The 19965-nt window shown below is 48.9% G+C and overlaps 2 protein-coding genes across 4 annotated transcripts in view; one reads left to right on the top strand and one right to left on the bottom strand.

Moving 5' to 3' along the window:
* Nucleotides 1-3946: 3946 nt before the first annotated feature.
* PCED1A (PC-esterase domain containing 1A) lies at nucleotides 3947-9877 on the bottom strand. 2 transcript variants are annotated; one of them, XM_011943335.1, is made up of 8 exons: nucleotides 9504-9877; nucleotides 8426-8570; nucleotides 7824-7903; nucleotides 7478-7563; nucleotides 7228-7378; nucleotides 6864-7110; nucleotides 4672-4947; nucleotides 3947-4342 (listed from the first exon to the last, which is right to left on the bottom strand). In XM_011943335.1, exons 2-8 carry the CDS (start codon nucleotides 8547-8549, stop codon nucleotides 4095-4097), a joined length of 1212 nt encoding a protein of 403 aa, XP_011798725.1. In that variant the 5' UTR covers nucleotides 8550-8570; nucleotides 9504-9877; the 3' UTR covers nucleotides 3947-4094. The 2 variants fall into 2 exon arrangements, with proteins under 2 accessions (XP_011798725.1, XP_011798724.1); XM_011943334.1 differs by lacking the exon at nucleotides 9504-9877 and adding an exon at nucleotides 8848-9340 and having other exon boundaries at nucleotides 7478-7716.
* Nucleotides 9341-19965, top strand: part of VPS16 (vacuolar protein sorting 16 homolog (S. cerevisiae)) — a 27498-nt gene continuing 16873 nt past the window's right edge. For both annotated transcript variants that reach the window (XM_011943337.1, XM_011943336.1), the window contains exon 1: nucleotides 9341-9465. In XM_011943337.1, the coding sequence (XP_011798727.1) occupies nucleotides 9413-9465 (53 nt within the window). In that variant the 5' untranslated portion in view covers nucleotides 9341-9412. The remainder of the gene's footprint in view (nucleotides 9466-19965) is intronic.

The following is a 19965-nucleotide window of genomic DNA, read 5'->3' as shown; positions in this document are numbered from 1 at the left end:
GTTGCCCAGGCTGGAGTGCAGTACAGTGGCGTGGTCTCAGCTCACACTGCAACCTCTGCCTCCTGGGCTCATGTGATTCTCCTACCTCAGCCTCCCAAGTAGCTGGGATTACAGGCATGCACCACCACACCTGGCTTTTTTTTGTATTTTTAGTAGAGACAGGGTTTCACCATGTTGGTCAGGCTGGTCTCGAACTCCTGACCTCATGTGATTCGCCCACCTCAGCCTCCCAAAAGGTTGAGATTACAGGCGTGAGCCACAGTGCCTGGCCGAAGTTTTACTTTTCTTAAAGAGAATTTTTTTTTTTTTCCCCTGGAAAATAAGTGCTGACATCACAACTGAAGTGCTCATGCATCTTTTACTCCTTTCAGGAATATCTTGGTATGGCAAATGAATGGATGCAGAGTCCATTCTTTAAAATCAATTCCATGAATGAGAGGAAGTCAATGTAAGATTGTCTTATTAAATGATCTGTCAATGGTCAAATATGAATGCTATTCGAGACAATGAAGTTTGAGTTCTCTCTTGCTTAACTAGCAAATAGTGGGCCTACATACTGGGGCAACTCAAGATTTCCATTATTTTCACATCTCAAAAAAAAAAAAAAAAAAGGAAAAAGAGGGAAATGATTTAAATGTTAAGTAATAACTCATATAAGGCTATTTGTAAGTTTCTTGCTTCCCAGTCGGGACTGAATAAAATCTACAATAGAGGAGTCAAATTTTTAAGTGTTTTGTACCATATGCTTATATGACAACAAACTGAGCAACATTTACCTCCTTTATTCTATTCTTTTTTTTCCTTTTGAGACGGAGTCTCACTCTTGTCACCCAGGCTGGAGTGCAGTGGCGCGATCTCAGCTCACTGTAAGTTCCGCCTCCTGGGTTCATGCCATTCTCCTGCCTTAGCCTCCAGAATAGCTGGGACTACAGGTGCCCACCACCACACCCAGCTAATTTTTTTGTATTTTTAATAGAGATGGGGTTTCATGTATTAGCCAGGATAGTCTCGAACTCCTGACTTTGTGATCTGCCCGCCTCAGCCTCCCAAAGTACTGGGATTACAGGCGTGAGCCACTGCACCTGGCCTCTTTATTCTATTCTTATGATAAATTTCAAGTTTAAAGAGATTAAGCTATTTCCACAAATGTTAAAGGAATGTAAGAAAGTTTTAAGGACAAAGGTGTTGGGACATTGCAGTTGGGACATAGGCACCGTGGGCCATACCAGCCACATAGCAAAATGGGGTGGAAATTAAAAATATGGAGGTAAGGCCAAGCATGGTGGCTCACACCTATAATCCTAGCACTTCGGGAGGCTGAGGCAGGCACATCACTTAAGCCCAGGAGTTTGTGACCAGCCTGGGCAATATGATGAAACCCCATCTCTACCAATCAATCAATCAATCATTCAATCAATAAGCTGGGCATGGTGGTGTGTGCCTGTAGTCCCAACTATTTGGGAGGCTAAGGTGGGAGGATCACTTGAGCCTGGGAGGCAGAAGTTGCAGTGAGGTGTGATGTCACCACTGCATTCCAGCCTGGACAACAGATACCTTGCGCTCTCTCTCTCTCTGTGTATTTATGTGTATGTATGGCAGTAGAATGAAGGGGATATTGAGCACATTTGATGAGTCTCCAGGTTTCTTAGCGTGAAAGCTCCAGATCTGGGATAGGGTTTGAAGCAAGTGAAAAAGCCTTGGCTAGGCTCAGTAGGGAAGGTGACAGGATTCCTGGAGAACAGGACGGGAAACAACAGAGATCTCACTGAGGCTGTGTCACTCAAATTACTTTTTCCTGAAAATCAGTCCAGGTGTAGTTTTCTCCAGCAATACCAGGAAGCCCCAGAATCAGAGGTACAAAGGTGTCTGAAGAGAGAAAAGGATTTTGAGAAGGAAGGGCAGAGTGACAAGGGATTGGGCAAACTGGATACAGCTGAAGAGGGCTGCTCCAAGGATGGGTTTTTGTTAAAGAAAAAAATCAATTTGGGGGCTGAGCACAGTGGTTCACATCTGTTGTCCCAGAACTTTGGGAAGCCAAGGTGGGAGGACTGCTTGAGGTAAGGAGTTCAAGGCCAGTCTGGGCAACATAGCAAGACCTTGTTTTCATATTAAAAAAAAAAAAGTGAAAAAATAAATTTAAAAAATCAAATGTTGCAAATAATGATTAAAACTCTTATCTAACAAGAAGCTTTCTTTCATTTTGGTATGTCCCGTCTCCTTTCTGTTTATACCAGAGAAAGCTGAATTTAAAAGTTTTAGGAACTGTGCCGATGCTTTTGTACACTGTCTCATTTGGTTCCTCTAAAGGGTTTCATTAAGTGACATTGTCTACGGAGTTTCCAGCACCAGTGTGTTGATTCATTAGCTTCCCTTCATTTGCATTTAGTCTAGTAGATGGCTAGCAAGGATCAACACTTTTCTGGTCTGCTATTTCTACCTCCTTTTGTGTGAGATGTTATGTCCTTTAACAAGGTAAAATTTCATTAGTAAGTATGGAAAGTTAATGCAAGAATTCTGCATCCTTCTCTTTTTTTTTGAGACGGAGTTTCACTTGTCGCCTAGGCTGGAGTTCCGCGGCAGGATCTCGGCTCAATAAAAGCTCCGCCTCCCGGGTTCACGGCCATTCTCCTGCCTCAGCCTCCAGAGTAGCTGGGACTACAGGTGCCTGCCACCACGTCCGGCTAGATTTTGTGTTTTTAGTAGAGATCAGGTTTCACCGTGTTAGCCAGGATGGTCTGGATCTGACCTTGTGACCCGCCCGTCTCGGCCTCCCAAAGTGCTGGGATTATAGGCGTGAGCCACCGCGCCCGGCCACATCCTTCTCTTCTATCCATTCTACTTCAAAATTATTTATGGGGTCTTCATGTTACATTATTATTTCTGCCCTCACATCACTTATCAGCCCACTGCCATGCTCCATCCCTCACACCACCCCACATTTTAGCTCACACTCTACTACTGACATTCTCTGTAGGGTCATGAACCTAGGATCAAAACTACCTGTTGAAGCTGAAATCCTGTACCTCCCTGGTTTCAACTTCTGCATGGAACTTAAAACAGCCTCTCTACCACCACCCCACCCCGGCACCCACCTTGGATTTTGTCTCCCTCAGCTCCTTTTCTGTCTCACCACCAGAACCAAAGAGGATGGTCTGTGTTCTCTTTCCTTCTATTGCATATCTCATCAACCAAGTTAGAAGTTTTAAATAGAGGCCAGGCACGGTGGCTCACACCTGTAATCCCAGCACTTTGGGAGGCTGAGGTGGGCGGATCACGAGGTCAAGAGTTGGGGCTCATCCTGGCCAACATGGTGAAATCCCCTCTACTAAAAATACAAAAACTAGCTGGGCATGGTGGTGTGCACCTGTAGTCACAGCTACTTGGGAGGCTGAGGCAGGAGAATCGCTTGAACCCAGGAGGTAGAGGTTGCAGTGAGCTGAGATCACCCCACTGAACTCCAGCCTGAGCGAGACTCCATCTCAAAAAAAAAAAAAAGTTTCGAATACGTCTCCCACTTGAGTTTGAGAGTTTCTGGTTTAATTCCAACCACTTACTGTGTGTCCATATGTGCCAAGAATCATGCAAGATAAGGTTATGTATCTTCATATCTTTAGGGGTAGATGAATAACGAATATACACGTGAATGCATGAGACTGGGAGGTACAGGTAAGAACTAGCCAGATACAAAATTCCATACAAAATATTGACAATTTCCATTCAGCCCTTGATTTTTCCCCAATCTCAAAGAGGTGCTGACAATAGGGGACCCGTCCAGGATCTCTGTTAAATACACATGTTCTAGTGAGGGTAGAAATCAGTGAGACAGGAAGGCACATTCAATGATTTCTAAATAGTGTGGGGTCAAAGGCCCCATGTCGGACAAAGCCCAGATGCAACCTCTCCCACTCTTAAGATCATGGTTTGGGATATCCACTTCACACAGGAATTTGTCACTCTGTTCTTCCATGCCTTTATTGGTGACAGCAATGGACAAGAACAATACCAGGCATAGCAGACACCCTAGCCCAGTACCTGAGGTGCCAGGCAGGCCCTGCAGGGCCATTGGCACATCCAGTCCCAGCCCAAGATCCAGTCTACCCAGGCCATGTCCCCGAATGGGCAGGAGGCTGTCTGTCCAGTTTGTATGTGTGGATCAGTCTCTCTGAGTGTCTGAGCCGCTGCCTGCAGGGCCCTCCCATTCTCCGCACATGGTAGGGGCTGTTAGGAACATAGCGTGGCATCCCCCGATGGACCACTGGGCCCCAGTGCTGACCATGGGGATTAGGGCCAGGGATTGGAGGTGGCAGAGGGCCAGGCACAAAGTTCACTCCAGGGCCACATCCTACAAAAGAACCAGTCATTGTAAGAGCTGGCTTCTGGCCAGAGTGAGTGCAGCTCTGCCTTCAAGCAACTCTTGTCCTCCAGGTGAGCTTCTGTGTTTCCCTATCTACAAAAAAGGGATCGCCCTTCCCCTACCTTCAGACGGTGAAATAGTGACAACCAGTGAGCTGATTAATGAGCCTACAGATGATGTTTCAGACTCAGGGACTGCTGTGACCAAACCCAGTATTGGAGGCACAAGGAGCTACCCAACTCCTCTCAGCTCACCTAGGCATAGGAGGCTGGGTAGGGGGAGGTACAAGAGGGTAGGGGAGCTGCAGAGGCACCTACCTAAGTGGGGTGGCATCGAGAAGTCCTCCACTGGATTATAGTTGAAGAATTCATGGGGTGGGAAGGGCTGGCCTGGGAAAAAAGGGGTATCCTGGGGCAGGGGTGGGAAGAGGGGAGGTGGCGAGGGCTGAGGAAGTGGGTAGGGAAGAGGCATGGGAGGGGGCAAAGGAGAGGGTGGGGGTGGGAGCAAGGCCAGATGCTCCCCGAAGTCTGGGGTCTGCCTATGGCTTCCCTGGAATGGATGATTCATCTCTGCCCAGTCCTCAATCCACGGGTCTAGGAATGGGATGGTTGTTTTAGGTAGGCTTGGGAGCCAGGCTGCCCTGAACTCTGGCCGTCCACACTTCTAACGCTCTATTCCTTCCTCTTGGAAAGCAGAGCCACCAGGCTGGAGCACCCTTGCCCTCTACCCAGTTTTCCTCATTCTCTCTCATTTCAGGCCGAGCCCAAGGTGTGTTCCTTTTCTCTTACCTCTCAGACCTACCTTTGTTCTGACCTCACACTTTCCTCCAGAGCCTTCTTTGTTTGCCCAGGTCCTGTATCTAACTTTTTCCTCTCCCACCTCCTCCCCATAGACCAGTAAATAAGCCAAACATAAAGATCCTGTTATTCCCTTCACCAACAACTTCCCTTTACCATCCGAACTTCCAAAATGAATGTTTTGCCCAATTTCCATTTCCTCCTCAATTGCTCACTCCCTCTTTTAATCCAAACTCATGCTCTCAACACTTTTCCTACAAATGTAACCACTTGCTAACAAATTCCCTTCTTCTCAACAGTCATGTGACATCGCCAGTAGCCTCAGTCCTTCCTAAAAGTGCCCCTGCCCTCATCTCCTTTTGTTTCTGCCACAGCCCCGCTTTCCTGCCAATCCAAAGTGTGAGCATCGTTCTGTCTCCCTCACAGTTCCTACTGTGCCCTCAGTTTTAATCTCTCTGCTGGGTACCCATGACTGCAAACCTACTCTGTATTTCAACGTACCTCAAATAAATCTGCTGTGACCAAACTTACTGACTCATCCTCCCATCCCAAATCAACTCTCCCTTTTCATGGCCCTAACTTCTATAGCTCCAAATTGGATTTCAAAGGCCTAAGCCATCAAATCTAGCCTTACGACCTTCAGAGCATCCCGTCATTTGCTGGGGATTAATTATTATATCTAAACAAGAAAATTGGGATTTTAACTAAAATCTGAATTCACTTCCCTGATGCTCCAACTCCTGGCTACCAAGTGCTACAGGTCTGTTCTATGATATTCCTGGATTCTCTGTGCCCCCACATCCTCTTGTGCTGCTACAATCGGCCTTCTAACATGACTTGTGCCTCCCATTCAACAAATACAATTCTGTTGATACTGTGTACGGGGAAATTGTGCTAGGCACTGGGGCTGAAAGTGGTGAGCTATCAACAAGGGCAGCAGGAAACTTGCCCTTTAAGGACATGATGCAGAGGAGAAGCAGCCATGGAGACAATCAGCCATGTGCCCCGTTTGTGTGCATGCAGGGACTGGGACGTTGACATGGAAACCGAGGTTCTGCAGCAGAGTGTTACAGTTGAGATGTGATGGGGAGCAGTGCCTCAAAACAAGGAGGAGTGGGGCCCTCAGAAGCCTCCACCAATGACCCAGAGATGGGGACAGAGGAGAGCTACACCAAGCTGCACCAGTCACACTGGGACTCTGAGGCCGAACTAAGAAGCCTATGGAACACTGCCCATTGAGCCCAAGTCCATAAGGCTGGCCTTCCCGATGCAACACACCTGTTCCACACCCTGCCAGCTGACTGCACCCCCACCCCCCAAACTGTGGGCTTCCTTGCTTCTGTCACACTGCCTGGATGGCCCTTCCTCCCTGTCTTTCCACTCCTCACACCCATGCCCCATTTCTTTCCTGTTAATCTGTTGGGTAGGACTCTTGCAACATGCTGCCTTGTGTGGTCAATACTTGCATAAGCTCCTTCAAACACACAGAAAGGACTACACAGCCAGACTGCAGAAAACTGGAACTTGGACAAGAATATTGTTCCGGTGATCTAACCCTCCTCAGGGGTTGAGGAAGGTGCATGCAAAAGACACAAGGGTCCTTCAAGGGACCTCTACTTCCCTTGAGTGGCTCTGTCCCAGTCTGGCTCTGAGCCCTGTCCTCTGAGGGCCCCGGTGCATCACTACCCCCCCCCACTTATGGTAGGGCTCACCAGGGGAATAGTCACGCTTGGGCAGCTCCACGCCCCAGGCGTCAGCCACGTGGGTCAGAAGCAGGTGTGAGAGGTGGCGGTGTGCATGCTGGTCCCAGTGGACACCATCCCGATGACGGTGCTGTACCGCATGCCGGAAATGAAAGTGGAGATCTAGGACATCAAAGCAGTGGTCCCCAGCCAGCGTAGCACTGTAGAAGTTCCCTTCAACCACATCCCGCCGCAGGGAGCCTGCCAGGGGCTGGAGCTGAGTGAGAAAGTGCACCCTCTAAGAGCCACAGAATGAAGCAGGGTCTGAAAGCAGGGTGTCCTATCTACCAGCCTGCTGTCCCATCTCTTGTCCTGATGGGCCTCAGTCACTTGCCTCTGGCAGGAGGAAACCCCCAGTGATACGCTCCCCGAGGGGCATCGCCATGTTCCACACCAGCAGGCAGGAGTCTGGCAATACTTGGTCCATGCGCACAAACACCCGCTCCAGGTTCTTGCGGTAGCTCTCCATTGAGCAGCGACCATATCTGTTGGGTAACACACAGGGTGGGCAAGAGCACAGGGGTGGACTGCCTCTGAGCCATACTTTCATCCCCAACTGGTATTTCCCTTTCCCTTGCCCCAACCTGGAGAGATCCCAGAGGCAGGAGTTGATGATCACCAGGTCCGGAGCAGGTCCATATGTCAGCTCTTCCAGAACATCCTCAAGGTACTCAGAGTAAACACGAGTGAGGAAGTAGAAGCGCACAAGGTGGTGGCCAGAGCCCGAGCAGAACTGGCGGACCTCACGGTACTGTGTCCCGTTGTGTAGCTCGCCCAGCTGGCCCCCAGCCACCAGCTGGTCCTGTTCAAAGCTCAGCTCCCCCTACCCACCCCCCCCCCCACTGGTCAGACCCATGCCAGGGAGGAGAACCCTGCCAGGCCAGGGTCTGTGCCCACCCACCACTGACATGGCCACCAAGCTTCCCTCACCTTGGCTTTCAGCTGGGCAGCTGTGAGCAGTGAGTCTTTCTGGAGCAAGAGCACCAGGTCCTTGTACACAGCCCGCTGAACTGGGAGGAAACAGAGATCCCAAGGCTGAGGCAGACCTCAGCCTGCCCCAGCTCCTTCCAAGTCCAGGATCCCATTTTCCCAGGGCTGAGCTGCCCAACACCAGCTGCGTGGAGTGTTGACTTAGATGCAGGAGAAAAGATGAGGTTAAAAAGTCCTGGCATTGCCTCTGTTCGCTGTGCCTCCCGGCCAGCAGTATACAGTGACCCAAGATCACCTGGCAGAAATTAAGTCAGCCAAGTCACCCGGGAGGCACACTACACAATGCAACGCTTTAATGACAGAAAGTATGGGGGGCTGTCAGGGCGAGAAATGCTGAGCAAGGATGGGCTAAAAAGTGCATGGGTTATTACACCTTTCGGAACACCTGTGGAAGATGTGTGGGACATAAAAAGAGAAAACCTACTGGAGGAGAACAGACCAGAGGACAGACAGGAGATGTGAGATGGAGACAAATGGTCCAGACACACTGAACAGGCTGCAAGGTGTGGGACTGGAAGCGTCACCCTAGAAGAGGCACTCACTGGAGTCCCCCAAGATGACCACGAACTTGTTGTGTAGCAGCTGCTGGACTTCCGAGGCCTGGAAGTGGACCATGTCGCTTCGTAGCGGGCGGCGCGGTTCCTCGCTCGACAGACAGAAGACCATGCCGCCACCAACAACGACAGGCTGCAGGGAGAGGCCACTAAGCCACACGATGGTGGGAACTCAGGGCAGGTTGGCCTCAGGACTAGCCCCTCCGGGGCTGCTCAATGCTAAAGGGAGGAGGTGACAGCGGCAGAGCCATGGTGGCGCCAGCCTTGGTCACACTTCGTACCAGAGGCAGAAGGTCGTCCAGTCAGCAGGCCTCCAGGGCACTGCAGAGCTTCCCGCGCGGCGCCGCCCTGAGCCTCGCCACGTGCCCGCCGCCGTCCCGCGCATGCGCGCACCCGCTCGCGCCAATTACCAAGTCCCGGGGCTCCGCGGTGTTCACCCGCGACCCGGGTAGGCCTACGCACCGCGCGCCTGGCCCGCAGCGGGCTCCTGGGCAAGCCTCATGTTCCCGCTCCCCGGTCGGCCAGTCGGTTCTGCAAAGCTCCCGCCCCGCAGAGACCGTGGGTCCGGGTTAGCCGTCGGTGCGCAGCCCAGCACCCAGCGCTCTCCATGCGAGCGTCGCGGTGGCCCCGACGGCGCCTCAGGCCTCAGCGCCTCGGGCTGCGACGCTCACAGCTTCCACTTCCGTTCACCCATGTCCCGCCCTGAGCGACCCCCAGTGCCCGAAGGGAAAGCAAGGCGACGGAGGTGGCCGCCACAGGGTGCAGGAGCCAGGGCTGGGCCCACTTGGCGGGCGCGAAGCCCACTTACGGGCGGGGGTCGCGGCGGCGGCGGCCAAGTGAGGCTGCCCACAGTGGTGATGGCTGCGGCGGCGGCCTCGCCACGTGACCCGGACGGGCGGAAGCGGAAGTGCCGGCCTGGAGCCCGCTCTAGGTGGGTGTCCCTTCGGCTCTTCCCAGCTGCCGTTTGCACCAGCCATGGACTGCTACACGGCGAACTGGAACCCACTCGGGGACTCTGCTTTTTACCGGTGAGCTGCCCCATCCTCCCGCCCACGGCCTGGCTTACCCCGCTCGCCCGCGGGCTGGAGTCTCCCGGCGGCGCTCGCCCCCGTCACTACTGGCGCTGGGGTCCGCCCGCGCCGGCTGTCCTCGAGCGTATGCCACTTAGCGCACAGCTGCCTTTGGGCAGGGAGCCGGGCCTTCCCCAGCTCCAGAAAAGGACACTGAGGCAAGCACAGTGGTCACCCCGAAGCCCAGGTCTGTTAGCCTCTGGAAAGATGCTCAGATCTCGTTGAGGGAGGCAGCTCGCGGGTGACAGCGAGTGCCCAGTCTCCTGCCGGAAAGTGCTGCTGAAGTCAGACCACAGGGGCGCTCCGAGGGGGGCGGGATCGCACGGCGGGCGGGGTAACAGTGCTGACCAAGACTGGGAAAAAGGGGCGAATAGTCTGTGAATCCCGGAACAGCGGAAGTGAGAACCCCTGGCTTAGGGCAGCCCTCCCATGGGAGTTGTGTAGTCCTAAACCACGGATCTTTCTAAAGTGTGAACTCGTTACATCGCTACCCAGATTAGGATTTTCCCATAGCTTCCCTAATTAGGAAAAACTGCGAACTTCTCGTGGAACATCTATCTATAAGGCCGCCAATGTTTGTCTCTCCACCCTCGTCTACCGCTCTCCTACCCAAACCTTGCGTTCCAGCTGCGCAGAATTACAAGGCCCCAACCAGTCTGCAGTTTTTGTGGACACTGCCATTTCTCTCTTTATCTCACTGAAGAATTTTGTGCATCCTTCAGGGCTTAGTTCAAGGGTTCTTTCTGGAACTGTGCCTAATTCTCCCACAATAGAATCCTGTGGGCCTCACTGGGCTTAGTGCTAGGGTCTGTTAGGTATGGCCTATTTGTATGTTTAGGCGACATTTGTATAGGTTTCTTCTGCTAAACCAGGCTCCTTCAGGGCTGAAAATTTTTTTTTTTTTTTTTTTTTTTAAACAGTCTTGCTCTGTCGCCCAGGCTGGAGTGCAGTGGCACTCGACTCACTGCAGCCTCCACCTCCCGGGTTCAAGCGATTCTCCTGCCTCAGCCTCCCGAGTGGCTGAGACTACAGGCTCCCGCCACCACACCTGGCTAATTTTTGTATTTTTTGGTAGAGCTGGGATTTCACCATGGTGGCCAGGCTGGTTTTGAACTTCTGACCTTAAGCAATCTATCCACCTCGGCCTCCCAGAGTACTGGGATTATAGGCGTGAGCCACTGAGCCGGGCCAAAAGCATGTTTCTTGCCTCTCTTTATGACCAGTGCATATTTAGAACAGTGCTTGCTATAGAATAATTGCCCATTAAAGTTTTTAAAAAATATTTTATTGGGCCGAGCTTTGTGTCATGTGCCTGTAGTCCCAGCTACTGGAGAGGCTGAGGCAGGAGAATCACTGGAGCCCAAAAGTTTGAGGGTGTAGGGACCAGTGATAGCACCTGTGAATAGCCACTGCACTCCAGCCTGGGCAACATAGCATACTCCCTCTGAAAAACTAAAAATATTATTTTAGGCCGGGCACAGTGGCTCATGCCTGTAATCCCAGCACTTTGGGAGTCCGAGGTGGGCGAATCACCAGAGGTCAGGAGTTTGAGACCAGCCTAACCAACATGGTAAAACCCCATCTCTACAAAAATTAGCCGGGCATGATGGCAGGTGCTTGTAGTCCCAGGTACTTGGGAGGCTGAGGCAGGAGAATCGCTTGAACCCGGGAGGCGGAGGTTGCAGGGAGCTGAGATCGCGCCATTGAATTCCAGTCCAGGCAACAGAGCGAGACTCTGTCTCAAAAAATATACATATATATATATTTATTGATTGCAAGTAAAGATCAAAAAGACATCCATGGCAGTCTTACATAGAAGACATTTGTTTGTGCTAATGAAACTATATACCATTCTCATTGGCATATTAACACTTTTAAATGTAATTTTTGGTACCTAATGTGATATACTTCCTAGACAGACAAGTGCCCTGTGGCAGTTTTTACAGACCTGTTGCATTTGTTGTTTATTTGTAATTCTCCCTTATAAATATGCCTGTGCAATTGGCTGAGTGCAGTGGCTCACACCTGTAATCCCAGCACTTTGAGAGACCGAGGCAGGCGGATCACGAGGTCAAGAGTTCGAGATCAGCCTGGCCAACATGATGAAACCCCATCTCTACTAGAAGTACAAAAATTTACCGGGTGTGGTGGCATGCGCATGTAGTCCCAGCTACTCGGGAAGCTGAGGCAGGAGAAGTGCTTGAACCTGGGAGGTGGAGGTTGCAGTGAGTCAAGATCGCACCACTGTAATCTTGCCTGGGCAACAGAGCAAGACTCCATCTCGGGGGGAAAAAAAAAAAGAAATATGCCTGTGCAATATGAAAAAATTGCAAAAACTTTGTTAAAAATCCATAAAATCAGTAGGAAATTATTTCAACTTGTTTCTGTGGAGAAGGGAAATCAGCTGACAAAGGTAGCCATATCGTTTAGTATTTACACACCAGCTAGTTGATACGACATTCACTTTTAAAATATCAACTTTACTTGTATTATTTTGAAGATACCTGTTGCCTACCCAGGCTTATTAAATCAAAGAGTACTGCAGACAGTGACCTCATTACCACAGAGCTCTTATTTATCAGATGTAGTCTTTGCTTTGTTGACATGTTAATAAGGTTTTAAAAGAATGTATGTGTTGGGTGCATGCCACAGACACAACCTGAATGATTAAGCTACTCTCACCTGTGCTGTACTGCCAGAAAGGAATAGAGGTCTAAGGCTTGCTGGGGAGGATATTTATGTTTTAAGTTGCTAACAGCTATTGAGCCTTTCTTATGTACTAAACATTATGATAAGTAATTTATGTGTTTTAACTTACTTAAGCCTTACAATCCCATGAGGTAGATACCGCCTTACTGATGAGGAAGCCGAGGCACAGAGAGGCCAGGTTATACAACTAGTGACCAGGTTACACAGCTATTGAGTAGTGGAGTCAGGCTTTGAACCCGAACAGGTTCTAGACCCCTGTTAAAAAATACAGTTTTGGGGGTGGGGAGGTTAACAGAAAAATATAAGGGCATGTTTCACCTCTTCCACCAGAGTGGAAATGCTTTAAGAGCAAGCACTTAGTTTTGTTCATCAGTGTGCATAGCTTTATGCATAGGTAGGACTCAATACATGTCTGAGTCAGTGAATGAATGATAAACATGTGGCAGACATTGCATTTCAAGTCCTATCTGCCTGACAGGATTCTTGTGCATTGGAAGTAATATTCTGGAGAACTCACTCAATTTGGGAAGGCATGGAGGAGAAACGGTGACCAGTTCTTATGGGACTCCAGAAGTCAAGCCATTTTTTTAATCCTAAAAATGCAACTTGGGCTAATCTAATTAATTAATTTGTCCCATCCCTTTGTCAGGCTGAGCCAGTAAAATAAAACAGATGTGGAAGGGTTCTGCCTGCCCTCATAGAGCTTACAGCCAGCAGGCGAGACAGTTAATAATCACTCAGTATTTGTTTGATCATAATCACTATAAAGAGAGGTATAGGAGCAAGTAACCTAAGAGAACATGCCACAGACTCGGGGAGTCAAAGGTAGAGAAGATACTCTAAAAGAAGTAATAATACCCTATCCAGGGGATGAGTAGATTTAGGTGCAGGAAGTGGGATGGAGGTGGAGAAGAGCATATACACAAAAGTCTTGAGGCAGGAATGACTGAGGCATACACAGTGACCTAGAGAGAGCCATTGTGGCTGGAGTGCTGTAGGCAACAAGAACAGGACATGGATGAAGTTGATGCCTGTCATGTAGGGGTCACACCCTGCAGGGACATGTAGACCACCATTATCTGAAGAATGATGGGAAGCCTCAATTAAAGGATCTTAACAAAAGATTGATGTAATTGGATTTGCAAGAGATGTGTGTGTGTGTGTGTGTGTGTTTTAAATTCCTTTTGTAGGCAATAGTGGGGAGAAGTTGGAAGGAACAAGCAAAATGGAAACAAGGGAGATGGTTAGGAGCCTGATGGAACAGACCAGGAAGAAGTTGAGGATGGCCAGTACTAGGGGTGGTGATGTTGGAGGTGGAGAGAAGGGGCCGATCTGAGAGATTTAAGAGGTAAAGTGGAAGGAATTTGTAATGATTGCACTTGGTGGGGAGGAAGGAGAGCAAGGAATCAAGGATGACTTGGATTTAGGGCTTAAATAAAATCATGAGAAAGGAAGAGTGAGTTTGGCAGGGAAGAAGGTGAGTTGGTTCTAAATACATTGAGTTTCAGGTACTAAGAAGCATCTTATGGTAAAAGAAAGGAGACTTAAGATACATTATATACTCCTGAAATTATTTTTAGAAGGGAGGGCAACTATTTAAGTAGTTACATTTTTGTTTTATTTTTTTTTTGGATATATAAACATGAACTTTTTTTCAAAAAAAGTCAGCAGTGTGTAGTGGCACGCACATGTAATCCCAGCTACTTGGGAGGCTGAAAAAAAATGAACATTTTTTAAAAATGTGGTTAAATATACATGATCTAAAATTTACTATCTTAACCGTTTTTGAGTGTACCCTTTAGTAGTGTTAAGTTTATTCACGTTGTTGTGCAACCAGTCTCCAGAATATTTTCATCTTGCAAAACTGAAATTCTATACCCTCAGACAACCTCCCATGTCTTCCTCCCTCCAGCCCATGGCAACTACCGTTCTATTTTCTGTCTCGGAATTTGACTACTCTAGACTCCTTACGTAAGTGGAGTCATACAGAACTTACCTTCCTGTGACTGGTTTATTTTACTTAGCATAATATTTTCAAGGTTTATCCATGTTATAGCATGTGTCAGAATTTTCTTTCTTTTTGAGGCTGAATAACATTCCATTTTATGCATATACCACATTTTGCTTATCCGTTTCGTCTTTCCATGGACACTTGGGTTGCTGGTAGCCCTTGGCTACTTGTGAATAATCTGCTATGAATGTGGGTCTACAAATATCTCTTAAATATTTTCTGTACTCCACTTTTTTTTTTTTTTTTTGGAGATGGAGTCTTGCTCTGTCGCCCAGGCTGGAGTGCAGTGCGCTATCTTGGCTCACTGCAACGTCTGCCTCCCGGGTTCAAGTGATTCTCCTGCCTCAGACTCCTGAGTAGCTGGGATTACAGGTGCCCACCACTGCACCTGGCTAATTTTTGTATTTTTAATAGAAATGGGGTTTCACTATGTTGACCAGGCTGGTTTCGAACTCCTGACCTCAGGTGATCTGCCTGCCTCGGCCTCCCAAAGTGCTGGGATTATAGGCATAAGCCACTGTGCCCGGCCTCTGTACTCCGCTTTTAATTATTTTGAGTATATATCCAGAAGTGGAATTGCTGGATCATATGGTAATTCTGTGTTTATTTTTTTCCATAGCAGCTGATGTACCATTTTACATTCCCAGCAACAATTCCTAGGAGTTCTTTAGTAGTATATGTTCTTGAGACAGGCTGGAAACAAGGGATTGCAGGAGTGACAGTGAACTCTCTTTAGGGCCTGGGATTTGGGAATTACTGGATTATACCCCAAGGCAACCAGATTATACCTAACATGCATCTTCCTCCTTAATGGTCTGATGTCTTAGCTTGGACAGGCTGGAGATCTTCTATTTTCACTCAAGGGTCTTCTCACACCCCAGTAGACCATGCTTCTCCAGCAGTTCAGCCTCCCTGCCACAGGAATTTCCTCACTATTTCCAGCAGGGGACTGGAATTGAGGCTACCAGTACCTAACTAAATCATTAGATTTAACGATTTCCTGGTATTCTATTCCAAGGTCCATTTACTACTGCTGAGATTTCCACTTCTGGGACCCAGGAGTGGAAGAGAAAGATGGGGCTGGCCTTCCTCACTAAGGGTGTGGCCTCTCCTCACAGAGTCCTTACCCTTAGGCTTTTCTGAGAAGCTGCCCTTCACTCTGCCAATCCATACCCTGTGCTACCCTCCAGGCACAGTTTGAGTCACCTCACTGTCCTCTAGAAGCCCACTTTGCCTGTAAGGCTTCAGGAGGTGGTCCATACATTATTGCTCTTCACTCCCTGACCTTTACTTTTGTACCCCTTTAGGGGGTCCATTGTGCCTCCTTCCCACCTGGTCTGTGTCGCTGCTGACGTCCTTGACCAACTGCATTACTCCCTGATATTGTTCTAGCCCACAGCCTCCTAGGCATCCCAGCTCCTGCCACCTTCCAGGGTGACTTAAGTGACCACCTGGCTTCATGGTTCTATGACCTCTACTCAAGTGATTTTATCCATCTCACCTACCCCTTCCCTGGATCCCACCCGACCCTTGTGCTCATCTAGAACTGCTCTACCTCTGAAATGCTAAATTCAAACCGCCCCCTCTTTTTTTCTCTCTCTTTTTTTTTTTTTTTTTGAGACGGACTCTTGCTCTGTCTCCAGGCTGGAGTGCAGTGGCGTGATCTCGGCTCACTGCAACCTCCGCCTCCCGGATTCAAGCAAATCTCCTGCCTCAGCCTCCTGAGTAGCTAGGATTACAGGCATGCGCCACCACACCCAGTTTACTTTTGTATTTTTAGTAGAGATAGGGTTTCACCATGTTGGCAAGGATGGTCTCTTTCTCCTGACTTTGTGATCTGCCTGTCTTGGCCTCCCAAAGTGCTGGGATTTACAGGTGTGAGCCACTGTGCCTGGCCCCGCCCCCTCTCTTACCATAAGCTCCTGTCTGCACCCATACTCTAATACCTCCCCATGATATACCCATCCTTCGACCTCCTGAGGATCCTCATTCATGGAGCCCTCTGTTCTCTTGCTGTCTACATGCAGAACCCCCTTCTGTAGATGTTTCCCTCTCTGCCCCCCTTAGAGTGTAGCCACAGTCAGTTGCTTCGGTTTTTTTCTTGCCCTTTTCCTAACAACCTTGATCCTTTGTCCTTTGATTACACCTGTATGGTGCAGAACCACCAGCCTCTCACCACCTCTGTACATGTACCCAGGCTGATGAGTACTGCCATGAGGTTCACACAGCAGGCAGATTGGGACTGCTACACATCCACAGGCACCAACCCCAACTGGGGTCCCACAGCCCTATTACATAGAGTCAGCCTGCATTCACTCACCACAAGGGCTCTACTTTTATTTATTTTTTATTTTTTATTTTAATTTTTTAGAGACACAGTCTCACTCTGGCACTCAGGCTGGAGTTCAGTGGTGCAGTCTTGGTCCACTGCAGCCTCAACCTCTTGGGCTCAGGTGATCCACCCACCTCAACCTCTCAAAGTGCTGGGATTACAAGTGTGAGCCACGACTGTCCGAAGCAACATTTTTGTAAGGTTGTTATCAGGTGTAATAGTGAGTGGAGTCACTCCCACTTCCACCTCTTGAATCTGGGCCCCAAATGGAGGAGATAACACCATGTAATCATCTCTGATTAAAAGCATAGGCTGCATCCTATAAGAAAGAACCCCACCCCTTTAAGGACATTGTCTTGCAATTGGTGCTATAACCAAGTTGTCAGTAAATTTAGGTCAGCCACTTGTGAGTGATGGGGTATAGGGTAAGGCCAATTGATCCCATGGCTGTGAGCCCACTGCTACCTTTCGTTGCTATGAAATGAGGTCCTTGATTAGCTGCAGTGCTTTGCAGAATGCCACAATGCTGGATAGAGCATTCTGTAAATCCACAGATGGTGGGTGCTGGAAAACACATTACAGGCAGGAAAGGCAAATCCACATTCAGAATATGTATCTGTTCCAGTGGGGGTAAGTCGTTGCCCTCTCTGAAATAGAAGAGACCCAATATAATCAACTTGTAGGCTGGTTCCTCCAGGAATGGTGCCATATTGGGGTCATGTATCGTCTTTGCTATTGGCAGTGTTACTTGGATTGGGAGGCTTCTAAGCTACCCCAAGTTAGGGTAGCAGGGCTTTCAAGGAAAAGCTAGTCTTCTTGTAGACAGGAAGGCTTCCCTCTGGTAAGGGAAGCTCAGAATGACCTGGGAGTCCAAAATTGTCAGTTTCATGTGGATCTAACCAGATATCCCTCTTCCAAGTTTCAGGATCTCATTGTTTCCTATCAGTACCCTAATTTTCACATGAGAAATGGTGTGTTGGGGTGAATTCAACTGTTGTAATTCAACAACTCACACAAATTTGTGTTTGATTTTCAGCAATAGCAGCTACGTAGATACAAGAAATAAGATTCTTTTTTTTTTTGAGACAGAGTTTTGCTCTTGTTGCCCAGGCTAGAGTGCAATGGCACGATTTTGGCTCACTGCGACCTCCACCTCCTGGGTTCAAGCATTCTCTTGTGTCAGCCTCCTGAGTAGCTGGGATTACAGGCACCCGCCACCACGCCCAGCTAATTTTGTATTTTTAGTAGAGACGGGGTTTCGCCATGTTGGTCAGGCTGGTCTTGAACTTCTGACTTCAGGTGATCTGCCCGCCTCTGCCTCCCAAAATGCTGGGATTACAGATGTGAGCTACTGCACCCGGCTGAAATAAGATTTTTTGGGGGGGACTGTTAGAGAAGCCTTCTGCCTCTCAGAACATGACTCAAGCTGAATGTTAACAGACCTCAGATCACTCTCTTTGTAAATGTTCAAGTGCACTCAAAATAATCCATCCCATGCCACCATCTATAAAGTCACCATTACTGCCACACTGGCAAATACGGAAGTCACTCCCACAGCACATGTTTCGGTTACTGTTTCACCACAGTAAACTGCAGGCTTGACGAATTGTGATGCAGGTGCATACAATGGGTTATAGCATCAGTTTTCCATTGACAAAGAGCTCAACACCAAGCCAGTTCCCAAGTCCCATCTTTAAGGGGTCTATCTTCTGGGACTATTCCCACTATACTACATCTGTACCAGTCTGGGTCCAGTCAGAAGACTTAATGTGGGAAGTTTAATATAAAGAATTATTGGCCTGATGTGGTGGCTCACTCCTGTAATCCCAACACCTTGGGATACCAATGCTGGTGGGTCAGCTGAGGTCAGGAGTTTGAGACCAGCCTGGCCAACATGGTGAAACCCCATCTCTACTAAAAATACAAAAAATTAGCCAGGTGTGGTGGCGGGCGCCTGTAACCCCAGCTACTTGGGAGGATGAGGCAGGAAAATTCCTTGAACCTCGGAGGCAGAGGTTGCAGTGATCCCCGATTGCGCCACTGCACTCCAGCCTGGTCAACAAGAGCAAAACTCTGTCTCAAAAAAACAAAACAAAAAGGCTGGGTGCAGTGGCTCATGCCTGTAATCCCAATACTTTGGGAGGCCGTGGCAGGCAGATCACACAAGTCCAGGAGTTTGAGACCATCCTAGCCAACATGGTGAGACCCCATCTCTACTAAAAATATGAAAATTATCTGGGTGTGGTGGTGCACACCTGTAGTCCCAGCTACTTGGGAGGCTGAGGCAGGACAATCGCTTGAACCTGGGAGGCAGAGGTTTCAGTGAGCCGAGATTGTGCCACTGCACTCCAGCCTGGCGACAGAGCAAGACGCCATCTCCAAAGAAAAGAAAAATGAATTATTTGTGATAAAGGAGTATATGATATGGCTGTACACGGTGGCTCATGCCTGTAATCCCAATACTTTGGGAGGCCGTGGCAGGCAGATCACACAAGTCCAGGAGTTTGAGACCAGCCTGGGCAACATGGTGAAACTCCATCTCTACAAAAAAAAAAAAATTAGCTGGGCATGGTGGTGCACACCTGTAGTCCCAGCTACTCAGGAGGCTGAGGTGGGAGAGTCACCTGTGCCCTGGGAGGTCATGGCTACAGTGAACTGATCATACCACTGCTCTGTAGCCAGGGGATAGAGTAAGACTGTCTCAAAAAAAAAAAGAAAAAAAAAGAAAGAAAAAGAGTATGAGATATAAGAAAATTTTATGATAGCCTAGGGCCAAGGAAGAGTACCCAAGGAATGACAAACTTGGAAGAGGGAGCCTGTCTTCAGGCTAGGGTTCAGACCTCACTGGAAAAATACAGTTGCAGCACACTGGATGGTAGAGAAGTTGGTTTGCCCAGGTTAGAGCTGGTCTATAATATCAGACAAACAAGAAGCAATCCTCTGGGGCCACAAGGGATATGAAGACGTAGGCAAGCTGCAACTCTTAGCCTGGAGTGTTGAGTGTACAGTGTGAATGGGAGTGCTGGTGCAGGCAGGAGGCCTGCAACACACAGTGTCAATATGGCAAACCAGGCCAGGCGCGGTGGCTCGTGCCTGTAATCCCAGTACTTTGGAAGGCAGAGGTGGACAGATCACCTGAGGTTGGAGGTTTGAGATCAGCCTGACCAACGTGGAGAAACCCCGTCTCTACTAAAAATATCAGTTTGAGACCAGCCTGTCCAAAGTGGTGAAACCACATCTCTACTAAAACTACAAAATTAGCTGGGCATGGTGGCGCATGCCTGTAATCCCAGCTACTTGGGAGGCTGAGGCAGGAGAATCGCTTGAACCCAGGAGGCAGAGATTGCAGTGAGCTGGTATTGCACCACTGCACTTCAGCCTGGGGGACAAGAGCGAAACTCCATCT

This window comes from Colobus angolensis, unplaced genomic scaffold (genome assembly GCF_000951035.1).
Source record: "Colobus angolensis palliatus isolate OR3802 unplaced genomic scaffold, Cang.pa_1.0 Scaffold219, whole genome shotgun sequence".
NCBI lineage: Eukaryota > Metazoa > Chordata > Mammalia > Primates > Cercopithecidae > Colobus > Colobus angolensis.
The sequence above is the reverse complement of the archived record's forward strand: the minus strand, read 5'-3'. Positions and strand labels throughout refer to the sequence as shown.